General features: G+C 39.6%; 1 protein-coding gene across 3 annotated transcripts in view; it reads left to right on the top strand.

The window, feature by feature from the left end:
* Positions 1 to 3228: 3228 nt before the first annotated feature.
* The window catches only part of DCUN1D4 (defective in cullin neddylation 1 domain containing 4), a 36234-nt gene continuing 19765 nt past the window's right edge, over positions 3229 to 19697 (top strand). For 2 of the 3 annotated variants that reach the window (XM_067298063.1, XM_013949560.2), the window contains exons 1-3: positions 3229 to 3305; positions 12569 to 12639; positions 13605 to 13644. In XM_067298063.1, the coding sequence (XP_067154164.1) occupies positions 3281 to 3305; positions 12569 to 12639; positions 13605 to 13644 (136 nt within the window). In that variant the 5' untranslated portion in view covers positions 3229 to 3280. Of the gene's footprint in view, positions 3306 to 9501; positions 9520 to 12568; positions 12640 to 13604; positions 13645 to 19697 lie in introns of those variants that run through there. The other variant, XM_067298064.1, reaches the window with a different exon arrangement.

Genomic DNA, 19697 nt, shown 5'->3' with positions numbered 1-19697 from the left:
AAAAATGCAGTATCTGTGAAGCGCAATAAAGCGAAGCGCAATGAAACGAGGTATGCCTGTATATGGCTCCTCCCTCTCTACAAATTAGCCAGTACTTTTCACAGTCTACAGTGTTCTTATGTGCTTGATATTTTAACCATCAATTAAAAAAAAAGGCAACATGAACATAAAAATGGAAAAAAATGACAGTCCTGCTTAGAAAAAATGCCCTTTTGATTTGTCAAGGCCATTGAAAATGACTGCGGTTTTTAATTTTGGTCTAACAGTAGTTAAGCTGGTTGATGCATTTCCCACCCCTCACCAGTTCTGGTTAATTGTTCCTCTCCTGTGTGTTGGCGGGAGCATTTGCATGTGTGGTGAGCCAGATCAGGAAATTGATCTGGCTGAAAAATAAAAACAACAATAAAAAAAAATTAAGCCAGTGTAGTTCTTTGATCTAATTTGCTGTCTTGCTGCCCAAATGCTTGTACTAGCACAAAAGAAAGGATGGCAGGAAGGCTAGGATTAAGGGGCTAATGCTGGAGCTGCTTACACTGTCTTCATCCCTGAGACGATGCTTGATGAACCATTCCCTTCCAAATTGATGTGCTTTATGGAAAATGAAGCATTTTTGCATTTTGTAAACTCAGTCTTCAGAAATAAAATGTGGACTTGATTACATAACATCTGGAGACTTGTATAGTAGTTTACAGCTAGTGTTAACAAAGGGGATATTTGTACCTTCTTGGGGCTGGAACTAAGGTGCACACTGTTATAATGGGCATTCTTCGTGTGGGGCAGTCTCTTTTGGCCGAAGCATACACTCCATTGTTTAGCAGGTAGAAGCAGAAAACAAAGTCTCTTTTGTGTTTCCCTATAGATTTCTTTGCAGATCTAATTTTAAGGGTCAGAGATTCTAGTTGTGCTTTCAACTATGCAAAAACATTCAAACCTTGTCAAGCTTACAGTATTATTTCCTTTACACTTATGGAAGTTACAGTCTATGGAAGGATTTGTAAAGCAAAGTAATATCTTTGATTTCTGAGTAACAGAGTCAGAAAAAAACACATAAACCTTTATTTAGGTCCAAATGGCTTCAGATACAACCAGACAGCGAGTGGTTTTGTCCTGCCTTTCTTTAGATGCGTATCAGTTTACCGCTACAGAGGACAAGAGAGAAGATTTCGCCTGACCCAATGAGATATTTTTGTGAAGACATTTTCATTATGAACTAGTGTTTTACACACTTTTTACGGTCAATGCAGACAAACAGGCACCTCTAAAGGCATTGTTCCTCTCAATCCAAAATTAAAACAGATCAGATGACTTGCAACTCAGTGGTGCCCCCACTGAGTTTAAGAGCTTGGGGTGACAAGCACAGATGTAGGATGTTTGAACCACATGAGAAACTAAAACTTGCTTGTACTGCTTTATTTTATCACACAGATTTTTGAACCAAGGTGGTAATGTAAAATATCTGACAATTGCTAAGATAAAGATAAAATGTTGGAAATAGGAAAAGTGTCAGAGATGAAAAGGCAGGAAGTTCTGGAGAAATAATTTCAAGGACAGAGAGTGAACAACTCTAGAGAAGAATCCCAAATAATGAGGTCTTGTCCTATTCTGATACATTCTTAATACATGACTTTTGAGGAGATAATTCATTTTCTTACTGACTCCATTTTCTTCTCTGTAAAACAGGAGTTAGCAACATGCATATTTTATTGCAATGTAAATTAGCTGCACTTGTACATTTTGACTGGTTCACTGAATATGGTAAAGGTCATCTAAGAAAACAAGTGTGATCAGTTCATGCAAGACTATCCTAATGCATTTCTTCAAATAGCAGAATTACTTTAAATCTGGCATTTACTTCTGAGTCCTTGATTTTCTTTTAACTTAGCCTCTCGGAAGTAATTTACTTTCTTTTTTATAGGTAATTTCAATTATCTTCAATTGCACATGCAGTGCTGTAGCAATCTTTTTTCATTTGCGTTTCAGCCGCGAGTAGAGCAAGGGAAGGCTGTTATCCCTGAAAGACTGAGATAACGAGCTCACATGCTAAGCAGCAATGACCTGCTAGACGTCTTTCTCCTCCTCTGCCTCAGAGATGGGGAGCTCCTTCCCTGTATGCTGCAAGGAGGAAAAAGAGGGGTGGGTTCATGTGCTGGTCTTTTAGGAGAGGGAACAATAGGGGGAATGAGCTAGTCTCACCTAGATCTTTCCTACCTGCATGCAGCAGCTGCTGGCCCCTGCGTGTCCCCACTATAGAGCCTGCTGCTGCTTTAAGGTTGACCTGACACTTCTGTGCATTCAGCTTGCTTTGGCAGGCTGCCATTTTTCTCCTTAGAAGCAGGAGGGAGATGACAGAAACCGTGAATTCTTTTAAAAATAGTTTGTAATTTGGCTACACTGAAGTGTCATTTCACGAGACAAAAGCAGGGCGTTTCTCTCGCCCCAAAATTGTCTTCCCGGCCCAGCTGCAAGTACCTGCTGCAGCCGTGCCCGCGCGGCGCCCCGCTGCACGGCGGCGTGTATGCACGTACGCCTACCGCAGCACTGCCGGGACGGCACGGGCCAGTCCGCGGCGCGCAGGGCCCCGGTGAAGCGCCACCGCGACGGTTCCCGGTTCAGTCCGGAGGGGAAACCGGTCGGAAACCGGCCTCCGCCCATCGCTCCGCGGGCGGGCCCGCTGCTCTCGGGGCCCAGGAGCCCGTTAAACGGCGCGTGCCCCGCTCGGGCCGGAGCCCGCCGTCCGTTAAACGGGCTCCAGACGCGGAGGGGGCGGTTCCTCGCTCGAGCAAGGCTGCCGCGGCCGCCGGCGGAGGTGCCCTGCGGGGCGGGTCGACACGGCACAGCCCCGGCAAGGTCTTGCGGTGGTCCCGTGGCCCCGCCCTCCGTCTCCATTTACCCAAACGCATCAAGCCGTGGGCGTGGTCCTCACCCTTCGGAGCCAATCAGAGCCACGGGTGACACAAAGTGGTGTTCTTTGCACGCGCTTTCAAGGCCAGGAAAAACTGGCGCCGGCAAAGTCCAGTCAGAGTGAAGGGAGGCGGGAGTGCTTCAGCTTTTTGCCCAATAGGAAGGCGAGAGCAGGTGGGGAAGGAGGTGCGGGGTCGGTAGGAGGAAAATGGCAGGTGCCTGATCCAATAGAAGAGCAGAACTTGCGCTCTCGCAGGGCAGCTCGAGCCAATGGGTGGTGCCGATGGGCGGGGCGGGAGGTGTCCGTGCTTGGGCTCTGTGATTGGGAGAGAGGGACAGAGGGAGCCGGGCCGGGCAGGGCAGTGTGCGCTGCACGAAAATGCACTCGGATGCCGCCGCTGTCAGTGAGTAGCGGCGCGGCCGGGCTCCGGCCCATGCTCTCTCTCCCGCCCCGTGGCGAGCACCCTGGGGCACTGGCCCAGCCTCTCCGCCGGCGGTCGCCGCCACCCGCGTGGGGGCGGCTTCTCCTGCAGCCCGCCAGGGAGGCTCCGCCGAGTGCGCGGACGGGGCTCCCGGCCTCGGGGGAGGGCGTTGGGGTGGGCACGGAGCCGCCGACGGGGTGGGCGTCTGTGGAGGTAGTAGCCCCATGGGGAAGCTGGGCGCCTCGTGGCCCTCGGTGGGCTCCCCCGCAGGGCGAGAGGGGTCGAGGGGGAGCGGGGGGAGGTTGTGAGATGGCGGGGGCTGGTGAGGGAGCCGGGGCCGGTGGGGGCTGGGGGCGCTGAGCGGCTGTGACGCAGTTTCACCGACCCAGCTTGCAAACGCAGCGAGCTGGTGAGGCCTTGGTGGGCCCTCGCGGCTGGCCTGAGAGGGAGACGGGGGCGCTGAGGGGAGAGAGGGGTGCGGGCTGCGGGGCTGCCCGGCGGCCTCGTTCGGTGAGAAGTGGGGGAGAGGGGGACGGTTAATTTAACGGATTCCACCGGGCCGGTGCAGAAGAAACGGGCTGTGAAGGGGACTGGGGACCGCGCTGCATTGTGGGAGGTGGAGTCTATTCTGCTGCCGCCCCGCGCGGCGGTGCTGGGGCGGGGATGCTGGGGACTACAACTCCCGGCGTGCACGGCGGCGAAGGGGGGCGGGGGCGGAGCCCGCTGCCCCGCGGGCGGCGCGGAGCGGAGCGGAGCCGGGGGCGCGGCCCCCGCGGGAGCGCTGGGCCGCGGGCGCGGCCGGGGGCGAAGGCGCTTGGCTGCGGGGTGGGAGCGGGGCGCAGGCGGCCCTGAGCGAAGACCGTGTGCCTGTTTCGGGGGAGCGTAGGGAGGGCTTTGTCTCTGACGCATGGTTTCTGGCTCTGTTGTCAGAGCGGGCAGGACCGTGTTTCATGAACAGGTTGCCAGGTGAGGGTGGGGATTGCATCCCCGCCTAGGTGTAGGGTGGGTGAGGAACAGGCTCTGTCCCCCTCTGCTAGAGATGAGCCCTCATCCTGAGCGCAGGGCTGTCTCAGCAGAATGACGGTCTTGATTTCTGTGGGATCTCGCAGGAAGATGTCCTCACTGTGCAAGGAGCTGCAGCTCGGAGACACTTAATTACTGCAGAACTTACCTTATGGAAAAGATAATGAAAATTGAAGCTTTGATCATACATTAATGACTGATGTTCTGACTTTTGGATAAAGTCCTCAAAGTAGTTATGGGAAGAAATGCTGCATAAGGCCTGGATTTTCTTGAATCCTCTTGTGTTTCTCAAAATGAGAAACTGGACAGGGACAGGCTGCTAAAAGCTCAACTCATAAGGCTATATAATTTCTTTAGTAGTTCTGATTTATTTTACTTTTATGTTTAGAGATCGTTATATGTTGGTGGTTGAGGTTGCTATGAAAGCACAAATAACTCCCTCATGTTGGAAATGGAAGGATAATTATTCTAGAACATGCCTTCTGTTCAGGCTCTTTAGAATATGCACTATCCAAAAAAAAGGTGTAGGCCTTTATTATGCATGTGTAAGCTGCAGTTACAGATACTCCCACGCTCTCTCATGTAGGGTGTTGAAGACTATAGGGTGATCATTTGTATCTTTTTTTTTTTTCCTAATTTCTCTGCAGAAAATGAGAAGAGTAGTGTTTCTCATCTCTCACCTGTTACAGACTTCCCTTTCAGAATGTCCTTTGAAATAATTGGATTTTTGACCTTAGGCCATTTTTTTTGGCAGTTCATGGCCTTGTGTATGTGGTATTTTAAATAGAAATGTTTTCCTAAATTAACTTACTTCATTAGTTGTAACTAGCTTTTTTCTTTTTTTCTCAGTAGTAGAGATGTTTGAAACAAGAAGTGTTTGTAGCACATCTTTACAAATATGGAAGCTGGCTTATCACTGTTTCTGGATTTTTTTTTTTTTTGAACCTTCTTTTTAGCCCTTCTTAAATTCTTCTCTGTTCTTGCTATAGAAACTCTGTTAATCCTTTTTTGCCCTGTCTCAATTTTTCTTTCTGAACCTGAATATATATTTTCTCACATAATGTGAGAAGCATCGATTTTCCTTTTCCCTTAATGCAGACTTTTGCTTAAAAGTTTCTTGCAAGTCCAGTAAGTATAGTCAGAAATGTCTGCTATGTGCAAGGCCATACAATGAGTTCAGTTAGGCAAGTAAACAGATTTCCCTCTTATTGCTTCTCTTCAGTCTTTTGTGGCAGGATGAGATTCTATTTGTGTTATTTTGGCACTTGATATAAATTTATTTTTGTCTTTGAGTAACTTCTTGTGCTAACTTTTAAATGAATTATTAATTCTCTATTTTCTTTACATTTTTCCCTCACTTTGGGGATATTGGAAAAAAAGACTTGTTTTTTTAAAAAAACATCATTTCCTAGTTTTGTGTGCATCTTCAAGCACAAGAGGAAGACTTGCGTAGATTTGTCTGTCCTGTGCTTTCCAAAAAGCACTGTATTAGGAAGTACCATACATCCCATGAAAATGCACAACTCTTGTATCCAGTTTAAATATTTGAGCTTGTAGGGGTGATGTGATATTCCTCTGCAGTAAGAAAGACTAGCAAGGACTTAAAGCAGAAACCCTTTTTGAGGTTTAGAAGCGTGCACATTTAAGGGAAGCATTTTTCTTATACTATCCATTAAGAAGTTTTACTTGAAATCATAGGCCTGAGTTTTAACAGAATTTCTCTTTTGGGCTCATAAAGAGATCAAAAGTTACTATCTTCTTACTCTTTTTTTAATGTATATTGTTATGGTCGGAGCTACAAGGCTTTAGTCTGCCCTCGGGAACCAGCTGGTGTGACACATGCTTTTGCGTCACTTGATGCAGAAGTGTGGCTGCACAGACCCTATTTAGTTTGGGACTGTCTACTGCAGCTGCTCATTACTGCCCATTAGCTGAAGATTACTGCTTCCATGCTCTACTGGTAAAGTGGTTTGCAGGAGCGCTCTCTAATCCACTCAGTCAAATTTATCTGAGTTAGCTCTTGCCACTTTTTTAAATTGTCTAAACTAACATGGTTGATTTTTGCCTGAAGTGGATTAGAGAGTGCTCCCATGACGGGTGCAGCTGGCAGAGCTGTGAGAACTGTAACCTTTGGCAGGGAGGAAGAAACCAACAGCTGGGGCAGTAATATCTTTGACTGGCATAACTGTTTGTAGGCTGTTGAAGCTCCATAGTGATGTATAACAGATCCGTATAGTGCTGGATACCCTGGTAGTGCGTACTTGATCTGGACAGGGTTGCATTTCTGCTGAATTAGCTAGAGCACAAGATACAAAGTTTTTATTGGCTTTATGCCCATTGTAGGATGACAGATGACATCTAATCTGGCATGAAGTTAGAGTACTGTGGACAAACTACTCTATGGCTGCAGCACCTGCTGTTACAAAATTAACTTGTTGACCTTTTTTGAATGAATTTGATGACAGAGTGAGATTTAGACAGATCAACAGTTTGCATCAAATGGCTGTAAAATCTTGATTCTGTATTAAAAACCTTGTAGGTAGACTTACTGTGTTCTTGAATTGTAGACTGAAAGAGGGTCAGTTCACAGCTTGAGTAACATGAATCACTGAAATGCTATTTGGTTTGGTAATGTATGCTTTAGAAATGGATTAAAATTAGTTCTAATTATCCACTGCTTTTAGTCATTCTTATCCAACTGTGGCCAGTCATTCCAGCTTTGTTTTATTCTGGCAAGAATCTCCATTAGGAATGCTTATCGAATATATTTAGTCAGTACACAAGTTGTGGTGTTTAATAGTTTAAATCACTCTTTATTTTTGCTTCAGAATATTTCTAGTGTGTAGTAATGTACACAAATTTGCAAGTATGGGTTAGGATACCGTTGGCATCAGCAGTAGTTCCGAACTTGGTGATGGTTGGTGTGCACATGTGTGGGAGGAAATGTGCCTGCAGCACTGCCCCTGTGTTGCTCCTCAGGCTAGGATGGATTGTCCCACTTGTCTTTCCCTTTAATTGGATGCCCTCACTGTCCAGACTGGGATTTACTTCTATTTTCTTTCTTATTTTCTGTATCAAGCCTTATGCTAAACCCTACTAAATCAGGGGAGAGCCCGCTTTTCTAGCCCTTTCTAGTTTGCCGCCTCTTACCCCAGGTCTGCTCTTGTAGCATAGACGGGGAGAGCTGTGCCTTCTGAGGCTCCAGTGGCCCTGAGTGGAGGCTGCTGCAGCCCTGGCAGATTCGGCTACAGAAATTGGAAATGAGTGCTTATTCTCTGACAGGAATGCAGAGTCAGCTCCTGGCTGCTGTGTATTGCCCTTTGGGAATCTCTGGTTTTGGGTGCATTGTTGTGTTTCTGTGCAAGTGAAAATAAACCTTCTGATTCGCATCTTTCTCATGTTTTCTCCTTTCAATAATGAATATAGAAATTCTCCTTCATTAACATAGCTATGGAAGGCTTTTACCAATTCTAGATTTCAAATGCGTCCTTCTAAATTCCTTAATCTTTAGATTATCTTATTGTTAGGATAATTCTGTAAGTAGACTGTGGAGCAAATGATTATTTCTCTGGATAAGCAAACCTTGCTTAAAACTGTTTAAGGAGACAGTATTTTGAACCATTATTTCCCCTATCACTACAAGTTTACTCCAGTTCTATTATTTGAAAAAGGATTATACTAAATAAAAGTAAAAGCATAAACACTACATTTTATTTTTCAGCAGTGAGTCTGTCTAGTACATGTTTTCTCTTTCGTTATTTTCTGAGAAACTGATGACAAATTACCCAAGATATTTGTATTGAGTTAAAAACAGTCAGATTTATTTTATCAGTCACAAAAACTACGACAGCTACTTGCATACTTAATTTTTTAATGCAGAGTTGTATCTGTAGCATTAATGACATATCAGTCTAGTATAATACTTTCAGAAATATGTTTACTGCAAGAGTTTGTATGGATTTTCCATTTGCTCAAATAAATACACCAGAAGCTTTTAATGGAAACTTGGAGTCTACGACTGAGTCTGATTTAATACTATTGCTAATTTTGTAGTAGATTGTAATGCAACCAGTAGCTGTGGTTTGTTCCAACTCTTACTGTTTTTCAGTTAGAATCTTATCACATGAATTCCTTCTATTCTTTAAATTTTCTATCTTGTCCAAGCTTTAAGATGATAATTTTGACAGCAGGAACTAAGTTTAAGTTTTAGCTCAGACATGTACTTGTCTATGTGCATGTAGGCACATAGGTGGAAAATACTCTACTTTAGGTGTTCAGTTGTGGTTTCATTTGAATAGTTTTACAACACATGATTGCCACCCATCAGAATTACAACACAATCAGTTTTTTCAAAAAATCTGACCTAACCTTTTAAGATTGTACATTTTGGAGAGGAAACTTGAGTGCTCAAGTTTCACTCACCTATACTATTCACTTATCTTAAATATTTTAATTGCTTTTGTTTGCTTGTTCATTACATTTCTTAAGTTTGTTTTGTTGAGGGGAGTATAGAATGATTTTTTTATCTTCCAGTTTGTTACGGAAACAAGCCCAAAGAGCTGTGCATTCTTTTGCCTCTCCATAACTGCTAGATTCTTAGTGTAAATCTTAATGCTAACACTTTTTTAAAAAGTTATTTTTAAGCTGTTTGCTTTTTACATTTATATTGTATGATCATGACTAATTGACTAACCTAGACTTTAACACTTGCTCTGTATGCTAAACTGCAGACAAGGCTTAAATCCCATGCTTTTGGATTGATTCTGGCATTTCTTTTCTTTCCCATTTTGTGTGATACTGGATTTGCAATTTTTTTTACCAATACTTTTTAATTTGACTGTTACATTCTAAACTGTTACAAAATATTTAATGGCATTTGGAATTTTAGTTGCTTGATTCTTGTTAAAAGTAAGTTAACATCTACCTGAAAAATAGAAGTTAATCAACAAAAATAGATATATTTGTTTGACATACACCACTCCTGTTAAAATCCGTACCTTAGGAAACATTTCACCATATCTTTTTTCAACATTCACAAAGCAAGTAGCTTTCCTCCTTTTGGTCCCAGCTCATTAAACTGCATGGTATTTTGCTACAAAATATTTTCCCTTTTCTGCAGGAAAAACAGAGTAGTTTCTGACCAGTTCACGTGTTTTGAAGCTCTTCCATTCAGGTGAAAAATATCTTCGCACATGATGGCTTTCCTTACGTGAAAACTCATGCAACCTGCTGTTGAGTAGGTAGTTTCATGTGGTATGTCTACTCATAGTGGGGCTTGAATGGACAGCTGTTTTGCTTTAACAGATTGCTGCTGACAAAAGAGACAGTTTTGCACCCATCTGTGATGTCCTTTCCTGTCTCGCTCTAACTCTGCTTATTCGTCCCTGGTGATCTGGTTCAGACCACTGAACTGGCAGGATTTTGCAGGGGAATAAGATTCCTGAGAGCGTGCTGGGCTGACCAAGGGGGTCGGGCAGGCACTAGAGGGAAGCCCAGCTGAGAGGCTGCATAAGCAAATTTGGAAGTTGGAGTTGGGGGAGAGAGTGTTTCTGAGCCTTCCAGCTGCAGCCAGCTGTTAAATCAGCTCACTTGTCCTGTCCTGTAGACTGTGCGATTGTCCCTTTGCTAATTTGCAAGGTGATGCCAGAATGGGAGATATTCTTTTCCAGATTGTGGTTCTTCAACAACGTTTTCCAAAATACGCCGTTTCAAATGGCATAGGATACTTGCTGCATATTGCTCGCACTATGGGTATGCCTACCACTGTGAGCAGTTCAGAAGGTGACTTGAGCTGTAATTTAACTTCCTAATGTACTGGCTACTGCTCAACTTTGCTTTCATAACAGTAACCAAAATAAAGAATCCCGTTTTCAGGTTTGAATAGTATCCCTACTTTGCAAGCTTACCCTGTAGAAAAGAGAAAAATTTGGACTGTCATTTCATTCTAGAATTAAAATTATTTTCTTTTACAATAACCTCAGTATTCATGTGAATAAACCATTTTTGTGGAACTAAGATGTGATGGCTGTTAGATAAGAACTGTAAAATATATTTGTGTAATCCCTCTAAATCCTTTATGATTATATAAACTGCTTTTTAAGTAACGGCTTAAAATTGTAAGGATATTCCCAGTGGATATGTGAAACAAACTACTATGAATGATGTGTTTGAAAGTCCCTAGGACTTTTATTTTAAGGGCAGTACCTTACACGTAGTCTTAGTTTTAAAATATTTTGTGTATTACTTTTAAATGTACTATCCAAAATTACTGTTTAATATTAATTTAGAATAGAATAATTGCTCATTATTCTCAGCTTGTTAACTCGAAATATAACTGGTTTCTCTGAAGACTCATGTTCTTTGTGGATCTTAGGGCAACTGGGAAAATCTTTTAGTTCATATTCTGAAAAGCTTCACCTGATCTGGCAGTTAAAAAAATCATAAAAATCATATTTTAATCTTAATCTTCTAGGAATGGCTCTTGTCCTTTTTATTTTTATTTATTTATTTATTGGTTCTTGTTGTCATGTCAAATTGAATAGTTGGCCAAGTAACTCAGCTTTGTTTTTTGCAGCATGGTTCTGCTTAGTATTGTTTGACTAGCAAAAGTGGAACTTAATTGAGCATTTAATATGGAAGAAAAATCTAGCACCCTGTTCAAGATCATCTTACCGTATCTTGATAACAAGATATGGATTGTCTTTGAATTAATAAAGATGAGTATATCTGAAGCTGGGAATTCCGTCTTTGGTACTTCTGATTTCTATGTATTTTATTGCTATGGTGATGAACTGTGAAAGTATGTTAAGAAATAGACAGTGACATTAGTGAGATGACCTCTCTCTAGCTGACATAGTGAAATGAAACCTGTGATTCCTAAATGTATCGTTTGAAATTTTTTTTAGCCGCTGTGGTGAGAGAGTTCCTTATCAATATGTGTAACAAGTACGCCTTACAGCAGGCAGTTCCTGCCAGTACACCTCTTAATTGTATAGCAGTGTTGTCCACTGTCCTGGGGATCTGATATTTAATGTTGACTATTGTTTGTCTTAGATTCTGGGTCATCTTCAGTGCATTTTGAGAGCATTCTTTGGTAATGCTAAGGATGGAAATGTGAGAATTACTTTTTTGACATTACTTATGTCATGTATCAGCAAATAGGAAAGCCAGATTAGATGTCGCCAGGTAGAAATGCTTTCATGTGGTAACTGATAGCGGTGACACTAGGCATATATAGCTCTTTGTGTATAGATGAATTTTGCTTGCAATACTATGCTTGTTAGATAGTGTATGTCTCTAGCTATTTAATGAAAGCATCTTTGTGCACAAGTTCTAGTGTGGTAGCTAATTAGATTTAATTTAAATATAAATGTTTTATAGTAGTTAGCTGGTTTTGATCTTCTCAGATGGTCTGTGTCCAGCTTCTTGTTGGCTTGCATGCTCTGTTGCTGGATCACATTTGATCTTTTTGGAAATCACCGTTTTTCTAGTTTTGTTCCTAACATATTTCTAGCAAAAGTATGGAATTTAAACGTAGGGGAAAAATTAGACTGTCGCTTTTGCAACTGAAGCAAACTCAAGTGTTCTATCTCTGTGCATGCAAGTAACGTTAAGGCTTCTTACAGGAGGTGTCAAAACTTTTTTATTTTGAATTTAGCTGGTTTTGATCTTAGCAATTGCTGTATTGTGACTTTTGGCTCGTTATACAAAGTCATGTTTCAGACTTGTAAATGTATTCCAGTCACTTAGTTTTGCAAGGAAATTAGTATAAACACAGGTACATATATATTAACAAACTAACTTAAAACAGTGTCTTTAGTAATGATTTTAAATGTGACAGGGCAATTAAACTGTTTTTGGAATAGATGGAAGAGAAGGACTGGGTAGTATGAAAGATCTGTAATAATGATTCTCATTTTAAAAGAATATAAAAATGTTGTAAATACTTAATGTTTCATTTTTAACATAATTTTTAATTGGTTATAATTTTATTTCGGTGGGGTTAATCCATATCTTAAGAAAAAAAGCATATATAAGATTTCTTTTGCAGATTTCATTTACTGGTTTTTGTTGTGTGTTGAAAATGTTGATGTTGAAAGAGTTGGTTCAGCTTTTATTTTATAGTCTTCTGATGATTTTATTAAATGGACAGAATGTATGGAAATTTCAGTTGCTGGAGCCAGAAATCAGAAAAAATAACATTTTATTTTTCCCCACTCTAGATTTTCAACTGAACTCTCACCTATCAACACTGGCAAATATTCACAAGATTTACCACACCCTCAATAAGCTGGTAAGGACTTGCCATTTTCTTTCAACAGAGTAGCTGGGGCTTTAGTCCAGAATATATTTGTGGTTGAACTCATTAAGTGAATACATTTTTAAACACTGTTACTGTCTTTTTGTATAGGAGGAGAATGAGTAAAGGGATGGCTGTGGGTTTTGAAACTAGTGAATTAAAAGATAAGTAGCAGTAATAAAAACTGAACAATTATACTCCAAGGGTCAGAGTGGAGCGTTCACTGCAATATCGGATTTAATAGATGTTGTTTCTGTGTAAGGTTTCCCAGATATATCAGGTAATTATAATAATCATCACTATACAATTCCTTACAATTCTTGTGGAAATGTATTGAATGAATGAACTGTCCTCTTATGCAGAATGAAGCAAGAATTTTTGAAAACCGTCCCTGCTTGTTGGCTGTGCGTTTACATTTTATTTTTATTGCAGCCGTAGCTGGAAATTCGTATATAGTTTCTGGCTGTACACTGCAAATTTAGTGGGAAAGATGCTGTCCAAAAAAGAGGGTAACTGGTTTCTGAGATTTCAGTCAGTTTTCAATGAGTTTTCTTGAGAACACTTTGTGTTCATTTTTAAACACAGTCATTTTTATAGTAAAGTTAAACTTTCTATTGCTGACATTTATTAATGGAATTGCTTAAAACAGCACTGCAAAATTCTCCACCCAATGGATAATTATTTCTACTCTTCAAACCTAGTTTGATTATATTTTTGATCAAACATGTTCAAAAATATTTTTTAAAATTACTTAACAGGTCATCCTTGAACTTTTTACATTTGCAAGGGTAACTTTTTAGATGAATATGAACTGAAAACACAAGTGTTCTACAGTCTTAGCTAGATACTTTTCAAGTAATGAAGATGAATTCATTAATATATCAACTAAAAGTTAAAAACATTACTGAGAAGTGAAGATTACTATGTCGTTTAACTGTATCATTCCTTTTCTCTTGCAGAATCTGACAGAGGACGTTGCTCAAGACGATCACCAGACAGGTATTTAATAGGGACATAGAAGAAATATATTTAAAGATGCTTCATAAAAGAAGTCTCACTAAAATTATTGAAACTAATATTTTAGAAAGCTAAAGGAATTTTAGAGACCAACTGTCAGGATTTTTTTTAAGTTATGTCTTCAAATATGTCTTCAAAATGAATTTTCATGCTTTTAATTTCTCCATTTGTGAAGAGCTCCCATAGGTTTCAGTGATATCTGTCATTTTGCTATTTCTTAGTATAAGTTCTTTAGAACACCTTATGGATAACTTCTCTCACTCCTTGAACTCAACCCATTAGACTAGTAGGATATTATCCATGTTCTTACAGTGTTTTGACTCTTGAAAGAGCATTAGTGAGAACAGAGCAGAAGCAAGACCTCTTTTAGTTATGTGTTGCCTGTGACCAGGTTTAAATGCTGTGCTCCAAACAACCCAAATATTTCCTTGAGTAGTTTTGATTCAGAAACTTGTTCCTGTTTCTTGTGCAGATTTTCAAGAAATGTTGGAGGGTTATTTCTTGATTCCAAATCTGTTTTCTAGTTAGTAAACTGTTGTAGGTTTTGAGGCCTCCATCTCAGGTGCTTGGTACTAGCTTGCTGCTATTCTTGATTCACCAGCATTTGTGCTTTGTGACTTGATGCCTTGCAACTTTTGTTACCTTCTTTGTGCTTGTTACTTATGAGCTGGCGTATTCCTTGAATTCCTTTATCTTTGTTTCAGGCATGATACCTATGGGGAAAGGAAAATGACTTACTGGCTTAAAGCCCTGATCATTCAGCAGAACAGTTCTTTAAAACTGACTGTATCTGTCTTACCATCTGTCTAATATTTTCTCTATCCTGATGTGCTAGCTGTGTTTGCAGATGTTACCCTGAGCGCTAGAGAAGAGTGTAGAGTGATGTCAACTCTTCCTCTATACTGCTGGGACACGTTTATAAATCTAGCACACTCTTGGCCTAGGGCAGTGAGAAGAGATGCACAGCCTGAATTGTCTGGGATCTGACAGGGCTCACTTCAGACTTGTACACCATCCTCCCTATGTTGAAAGGTGATTTTGTTTGATAGTTGAACCATCTTGCCCTACTCTGAAAGGGTTCTATCAAATACTTTCCCTTGGTGTGCTTAGTGATTTGTAAATAAAAACCTCTGCACAAGAGGGTTGAGGCATGTAGTTTCAAGAGACTTGAAGTTTTTATTGTCCATATGTTAGAGCTCACATTAGAGCTCACGTCCTCTTGCATCTCCTGATGAAGGTCTCAGAATTTTCTCTGTAACGGTCTAGATGCTCAGTACAAAGCCAGAGATGTAATGATTTCATGTATGAAAAGATGTTCGGTACAGATGTTCTGTAATCTTTGTTTACTTTTGATTACAAAAATCTGTTGTGAAGCATGAAAACCAATGTTTTGATGTAGTTCCCTTCTGTCACTGATCAGAATGAGTAGGAATGCTTCAGGTGTTTGGAATTTGTCTCATGTCTTGCCTGGCACTTTGGTCCTAAAGGTCAATATAAGAAATTGACCTCAGAGCTCTCATTCTCTTGCTTGGAAGATGTTTGAGCATGTTGATTTTAATGAACTGCTTTATTCCAATGTTCATGGTTATCCTATTGCCTACATGTGTTGTTTCGATTAAGCTGTTTCAAGAGCTTAAACATGTCCATTAAATGAGCTTGGGCACAAAATCCCGGTAAAGAATGTTATTTTTATAATAGTTGCAGAAGATTATAATCCTTCAAACCAGGAAGAAGTATGAAATGAGAACTGAAAGTAGGGGTTGCTACTGACTTGGCTCCTCATCTTCTGATTTCATTTCAGTGTTTCCTATGCTTTTGTCCTGTTTTTTATCTCTTTGTAGAAAAAAGATGAAGCCACACTGCTTGCATAACTTCAAGCCTTGAATTCAGTCAGTGTGTGCTTGGTTTTCCTCATAAGAGGACAAGTATTCATGCAAGGAGTTATTCTGGCTTTCTGTGTATATAGTGCAGAATAGTCACTTTATTTGTGGTCTTGAGTGTCCAGTTCATGTGAGACTTGACACTTTTGGAACATCTTGATGGAGAGCCCTATGTAAATCTAAAGAAAACTACTTTTGCAAATTGTTTAATCCCTACATGCTTAAAGTTTATAACTTATATTTTCCAGTGTTATGGATTGCAAATCATGCTGAGGAGTGTCAGATCCTATTAATTTTGTTATGTAATTTATAGAGCTGCATAGGTGCTGTAGATTATTTGAGGTTCTATGCCAATAATGCATTTGAAAGTCATGTTAATAATCTGTCACAAAATATTCCTTCAGTGTTGCCAAACTCATATAAAGATGACTTTTTGTCTCAGAGATGTTTGTTTATACTCTGAATCTTTTGGAGCAAGTCTGATCCTTAAAGATTTTTTTTTTTTTTCCTGACATAAGTGTCCTTGTTAATATTAATACAGTATTGGTCCTATTTTGGAGATCAGAAATACATATGTTTAAATCTGGTTGAGACCTCTAGAAGCTATTTAGAAAAACGGAATATTTCAGCTTTAGGTCAACATTTATAATGAGCTTTTAATGGGATCATAAATTTATTTCAAAGCAGTTGTTTCAGAGCTAACAATAAATTTACTGAATATCTAAATTACTTTAAACAAATTATATCTTTTGTAAGTATTATCCAGATCTTCTTCCAGAACCTAAATCTCTCGGAGCCCAAGATAGTGTTTTCCGAAAACCTTCAATGATTTGGGAGCAAACACAGTCCTCACTTCAAGATATCAGTCACAGTTATGACTGCAGTCTCATAAAACATTAGCATTTGAAAAATAAGATAGATAGTAAATGTAGTATGGACCTTTGCCTTATTGGCCTCATCTAGCAGTAAGAATCACAGTCATGTTGTGAAAACAACTTCTTTTTTTCTACTATCTATATGCATTAACTTGGAAGATTCTGTCTCGCTAGAATTTGAAATAGTTGCTTTTCTGTCAGGACTGCAGAACTAGCAACTTGTTAATAGTTAAAGTTATTATTTGATTATTAAGCTGTGACTTGTTCAGCTATCCTGACTAAAATGTCTTTTAAGGTAAAAATTTCCTGTTGTCAGCTGGCTGTTTTAAAATAAGGAGATAATGTCTTCAACAAAACAAAGCTTCACTGCTGTCCTTGGAGTAGAGCTTGTGGAACCTTTTGCCTTTACTCTTTATTTTATTTTATTTTTTTCCTTTTAGAGAAGAAAACACTCTTGAGTCTGAAACAATTCAGTAGTGTGGAATTCAAGATGGAGGAGATAACATTTTTCTCAGTGTACAGGCTTTTACAACAAGATTGCAAGTTGTGTTTGATGTTTTGATGAGTATCTTGGTTTTCTCATCTTGTTTTTGAAAAATCATGATTAACCCTGTTCATGGTGGTCTTGTTATATCATTAAGTGAGCAGCTATGCCTTTCCAATTGCTTCAGCATTCACAGTTTCTAATTAGTTTTCTTTTGAAACATCCCTCAAGCTACTTAAGCGTCAGAAGAGCAGGATTATTCACAGGCATTATCTTGAGAGAAGGTGAAAATTATATGTCTGTAAATCACTTCTCTAAGGACACAGTTTGTAGGATTCTTATTTATTGACCACTTTTTTTGGTCTGGTTTTGTTGTTGTTTAGGAGTGTCCTTCCCTTGTGGTGCGAATCTTGCATATTGTTTTAAATTTCGTGGATGAATTTTAGCTCTGGAGTTCATATTTCTCTTTGGTAACTTTGTCTTCTGCAAATTTGGAAGTATTGAATAGAACATTTGGCATACAGCATTTATACTCAGCAGGCTTTTGGTTGATGGTGGCCTATTCAGCAGCCATTCGGAGGCTCTACCTTGCAAATGCTAGCTTCAAGTGTCAAAAAAACAGTGAGAACTAGGAGGGTTCTGCCATTCTTGAGTTGAGACCCAGCAGTAAGAAACTATGAAGAAAATCACATCAGAGAAGCTGCTCTTGGTAAGTAAAGTTTCTGTCAAACTTCACATGAAGTCAGAGGGAGCTGTGTTTACAGATGATCAGGCGTGTGGCAACAGAGGTTAGTTATGAAAAGCCAGACCTAGAGATTACACTTCAAATTAGAAAGAATTGTGTAAAAAAAAGATTAATATTAATCTGTCAAATAAGAACTTGCCTGGAACAAAAAACCCCCCCAAACTGTTGTAGTTTTTAATCCTCAGATAGAAGTAAAAGATAGAAATATCCTGCCTGTTTAACTTTCAAAATCTGTTACAGGGAAGTAATAACTGCTCTTCAAACTGATTCTAATGACAAAAGTAAATATTTTTAAAGTAATGTCCTTATACTGTGATTTTTAGTAGTATGTAGATCATTCAGCAATTAAATCACAGTGAAGACTTGTTCTAAAACTCAGTTACTAAAATCTTAAATCCTTAAGAGCATATGCAATATGTTTGTTCACCTGGTGTCTTTTTGTGTCCTTGTGGGTGCATGTGCATTTAATAGCCACTTAAAAATTTCTGAGCTATCTCTTTTCTTCCCTTTCCTGTCAGTTTGAGAGCTACAACTAGATACATTCAAACCAAGAAAGGGCACAGGTTTTTCGTGAGAGTCATTGGAGTAATTGGGGTATGATGAATTCTACTGCCAGTTTAAGCCTTTAAATCAAATTTGGAGGTCTTCCTAAAAATGCCCTATCATTTAATGAGAAAAGGACTTCATGCGGGATTTCTTAGGTATCTGGGGCTGCAGATCTAACAAAATGATTCTTCCATTCTAGAACTTTTTTTTAACCGTCTTTTGCTGCTTCTCTTCTTACTGAGACCTTGCATATTTCTTTATCCAATAAAATTACAAAGCGCTAGGAGGACTAAACTAGACAAACTGGGTTTTTCTGGTTTTTGGGTGGTAGTGGTGTTACATTTTACCAGTATCCAATGCATATGGCCACATGTTTTTAAATGTCTTTTTTATTAAAAAAAAAAAAAAAAGTATGAATACAAACAATTGAATCAAATTGCTCTCAAAGGAAAGGAGATAGCTACGGGTTGTATTCAAGTACTCAGGCTCATATATATTTTCCAACACTAGGTGTTCATTAACATGCATTTTTCATTTATTAAATTTAGTGTGTGTCTTACTTTGTTCATAGGTCTGAATCTGTTGGCAGTCTCTGACCATCTGTTAAGTTCTACTGTCATCTTAAGTGTTTTTAGTTTGTGTAGGTTTTCAGATAAATGCTTACTGGCAGAGTCTTTAGAAACTTGATTTAAAGAGCAATAAAGGATCACACTTTTGGTAACTTGCAGGAATACAGTTTTGCAGTATTAATTTGCAGGCATGACAAGATGGAACAAATGACATTCAGCAGGTTAGGTTCCCTTAGTTTCTTTAGTCTGGGTTAGTAATTTTTTTTGTTTTGTTTTAGACAGTATCTGTTTTACCTGTTTCAACTATTTCTGATATCGTTGAGAAGATGATGAATGCCATTACTGTTAATTTCATTTTGTAATATGTTCTGGACAGTGCTTCTAGAAATGCATTTTTCTGAAACAGCCATTCTGATGTTTTCATGTCTTGCATCACTCTGCGATAGGAGTTTATGGGATATAATGCTTGGAGGTTTTTTGCTAACCAGTTAAATTATAATTTGAACGTACAGTATGCTTAAAGCTTTCTTTCTAAAAGATAGTCTTAGTGTAGGTGTGGCCATGCTTTCCTGGGAGGATGTGGGGCGGGCCAGGGGTGGTGGTGGTGGTGGTGGGGAGGCAGTGCTTGAAGGAGGAAAAAAAAAAAAAAAAAAGGAATATGTAGGAAGAATTTTTGAATTGGAGAGAATATTTCTTGAACGAGAGAGATTTATTCTTAATAAACGATAAAGGTAAGACCAAAGAAGACATGCTAAGTGGGAAAGCTTTATTAGTTGAAACCAAATTAGTTCATCTTAATATGAAAAATAATTTGAACATCTTGCCTAATATTGGAAAAATACATATTTTCATATGCATACTGTGTATGCATAATAGCTTCAGTGCATGTTTTAAAAAAATACATGTAGCAAAGCCTGTGGGGCTGTAAGGTTCCTT

This window comes from Apteryx mantelli, chromosome 5, assembly GCF_036417845.1.
Source record: "Apteryx mantelli isolate bAptMan1 chromosome 5, bAptMan1.hap1, whole genome shotgun sequence".
Classification (NCBI taxonomy): domain Eukaryota; kingdom Metazoa; phylum Chordata; class Aves; order Apterygiformes; family Apterygidae; genus Apteryx; species Apteryx mantelli.
The sequence above is the reverse complement of the archived record's forward strand: the minus strand, read 5'-3'. Positions and strand labels throughout refer to the sequence as shown.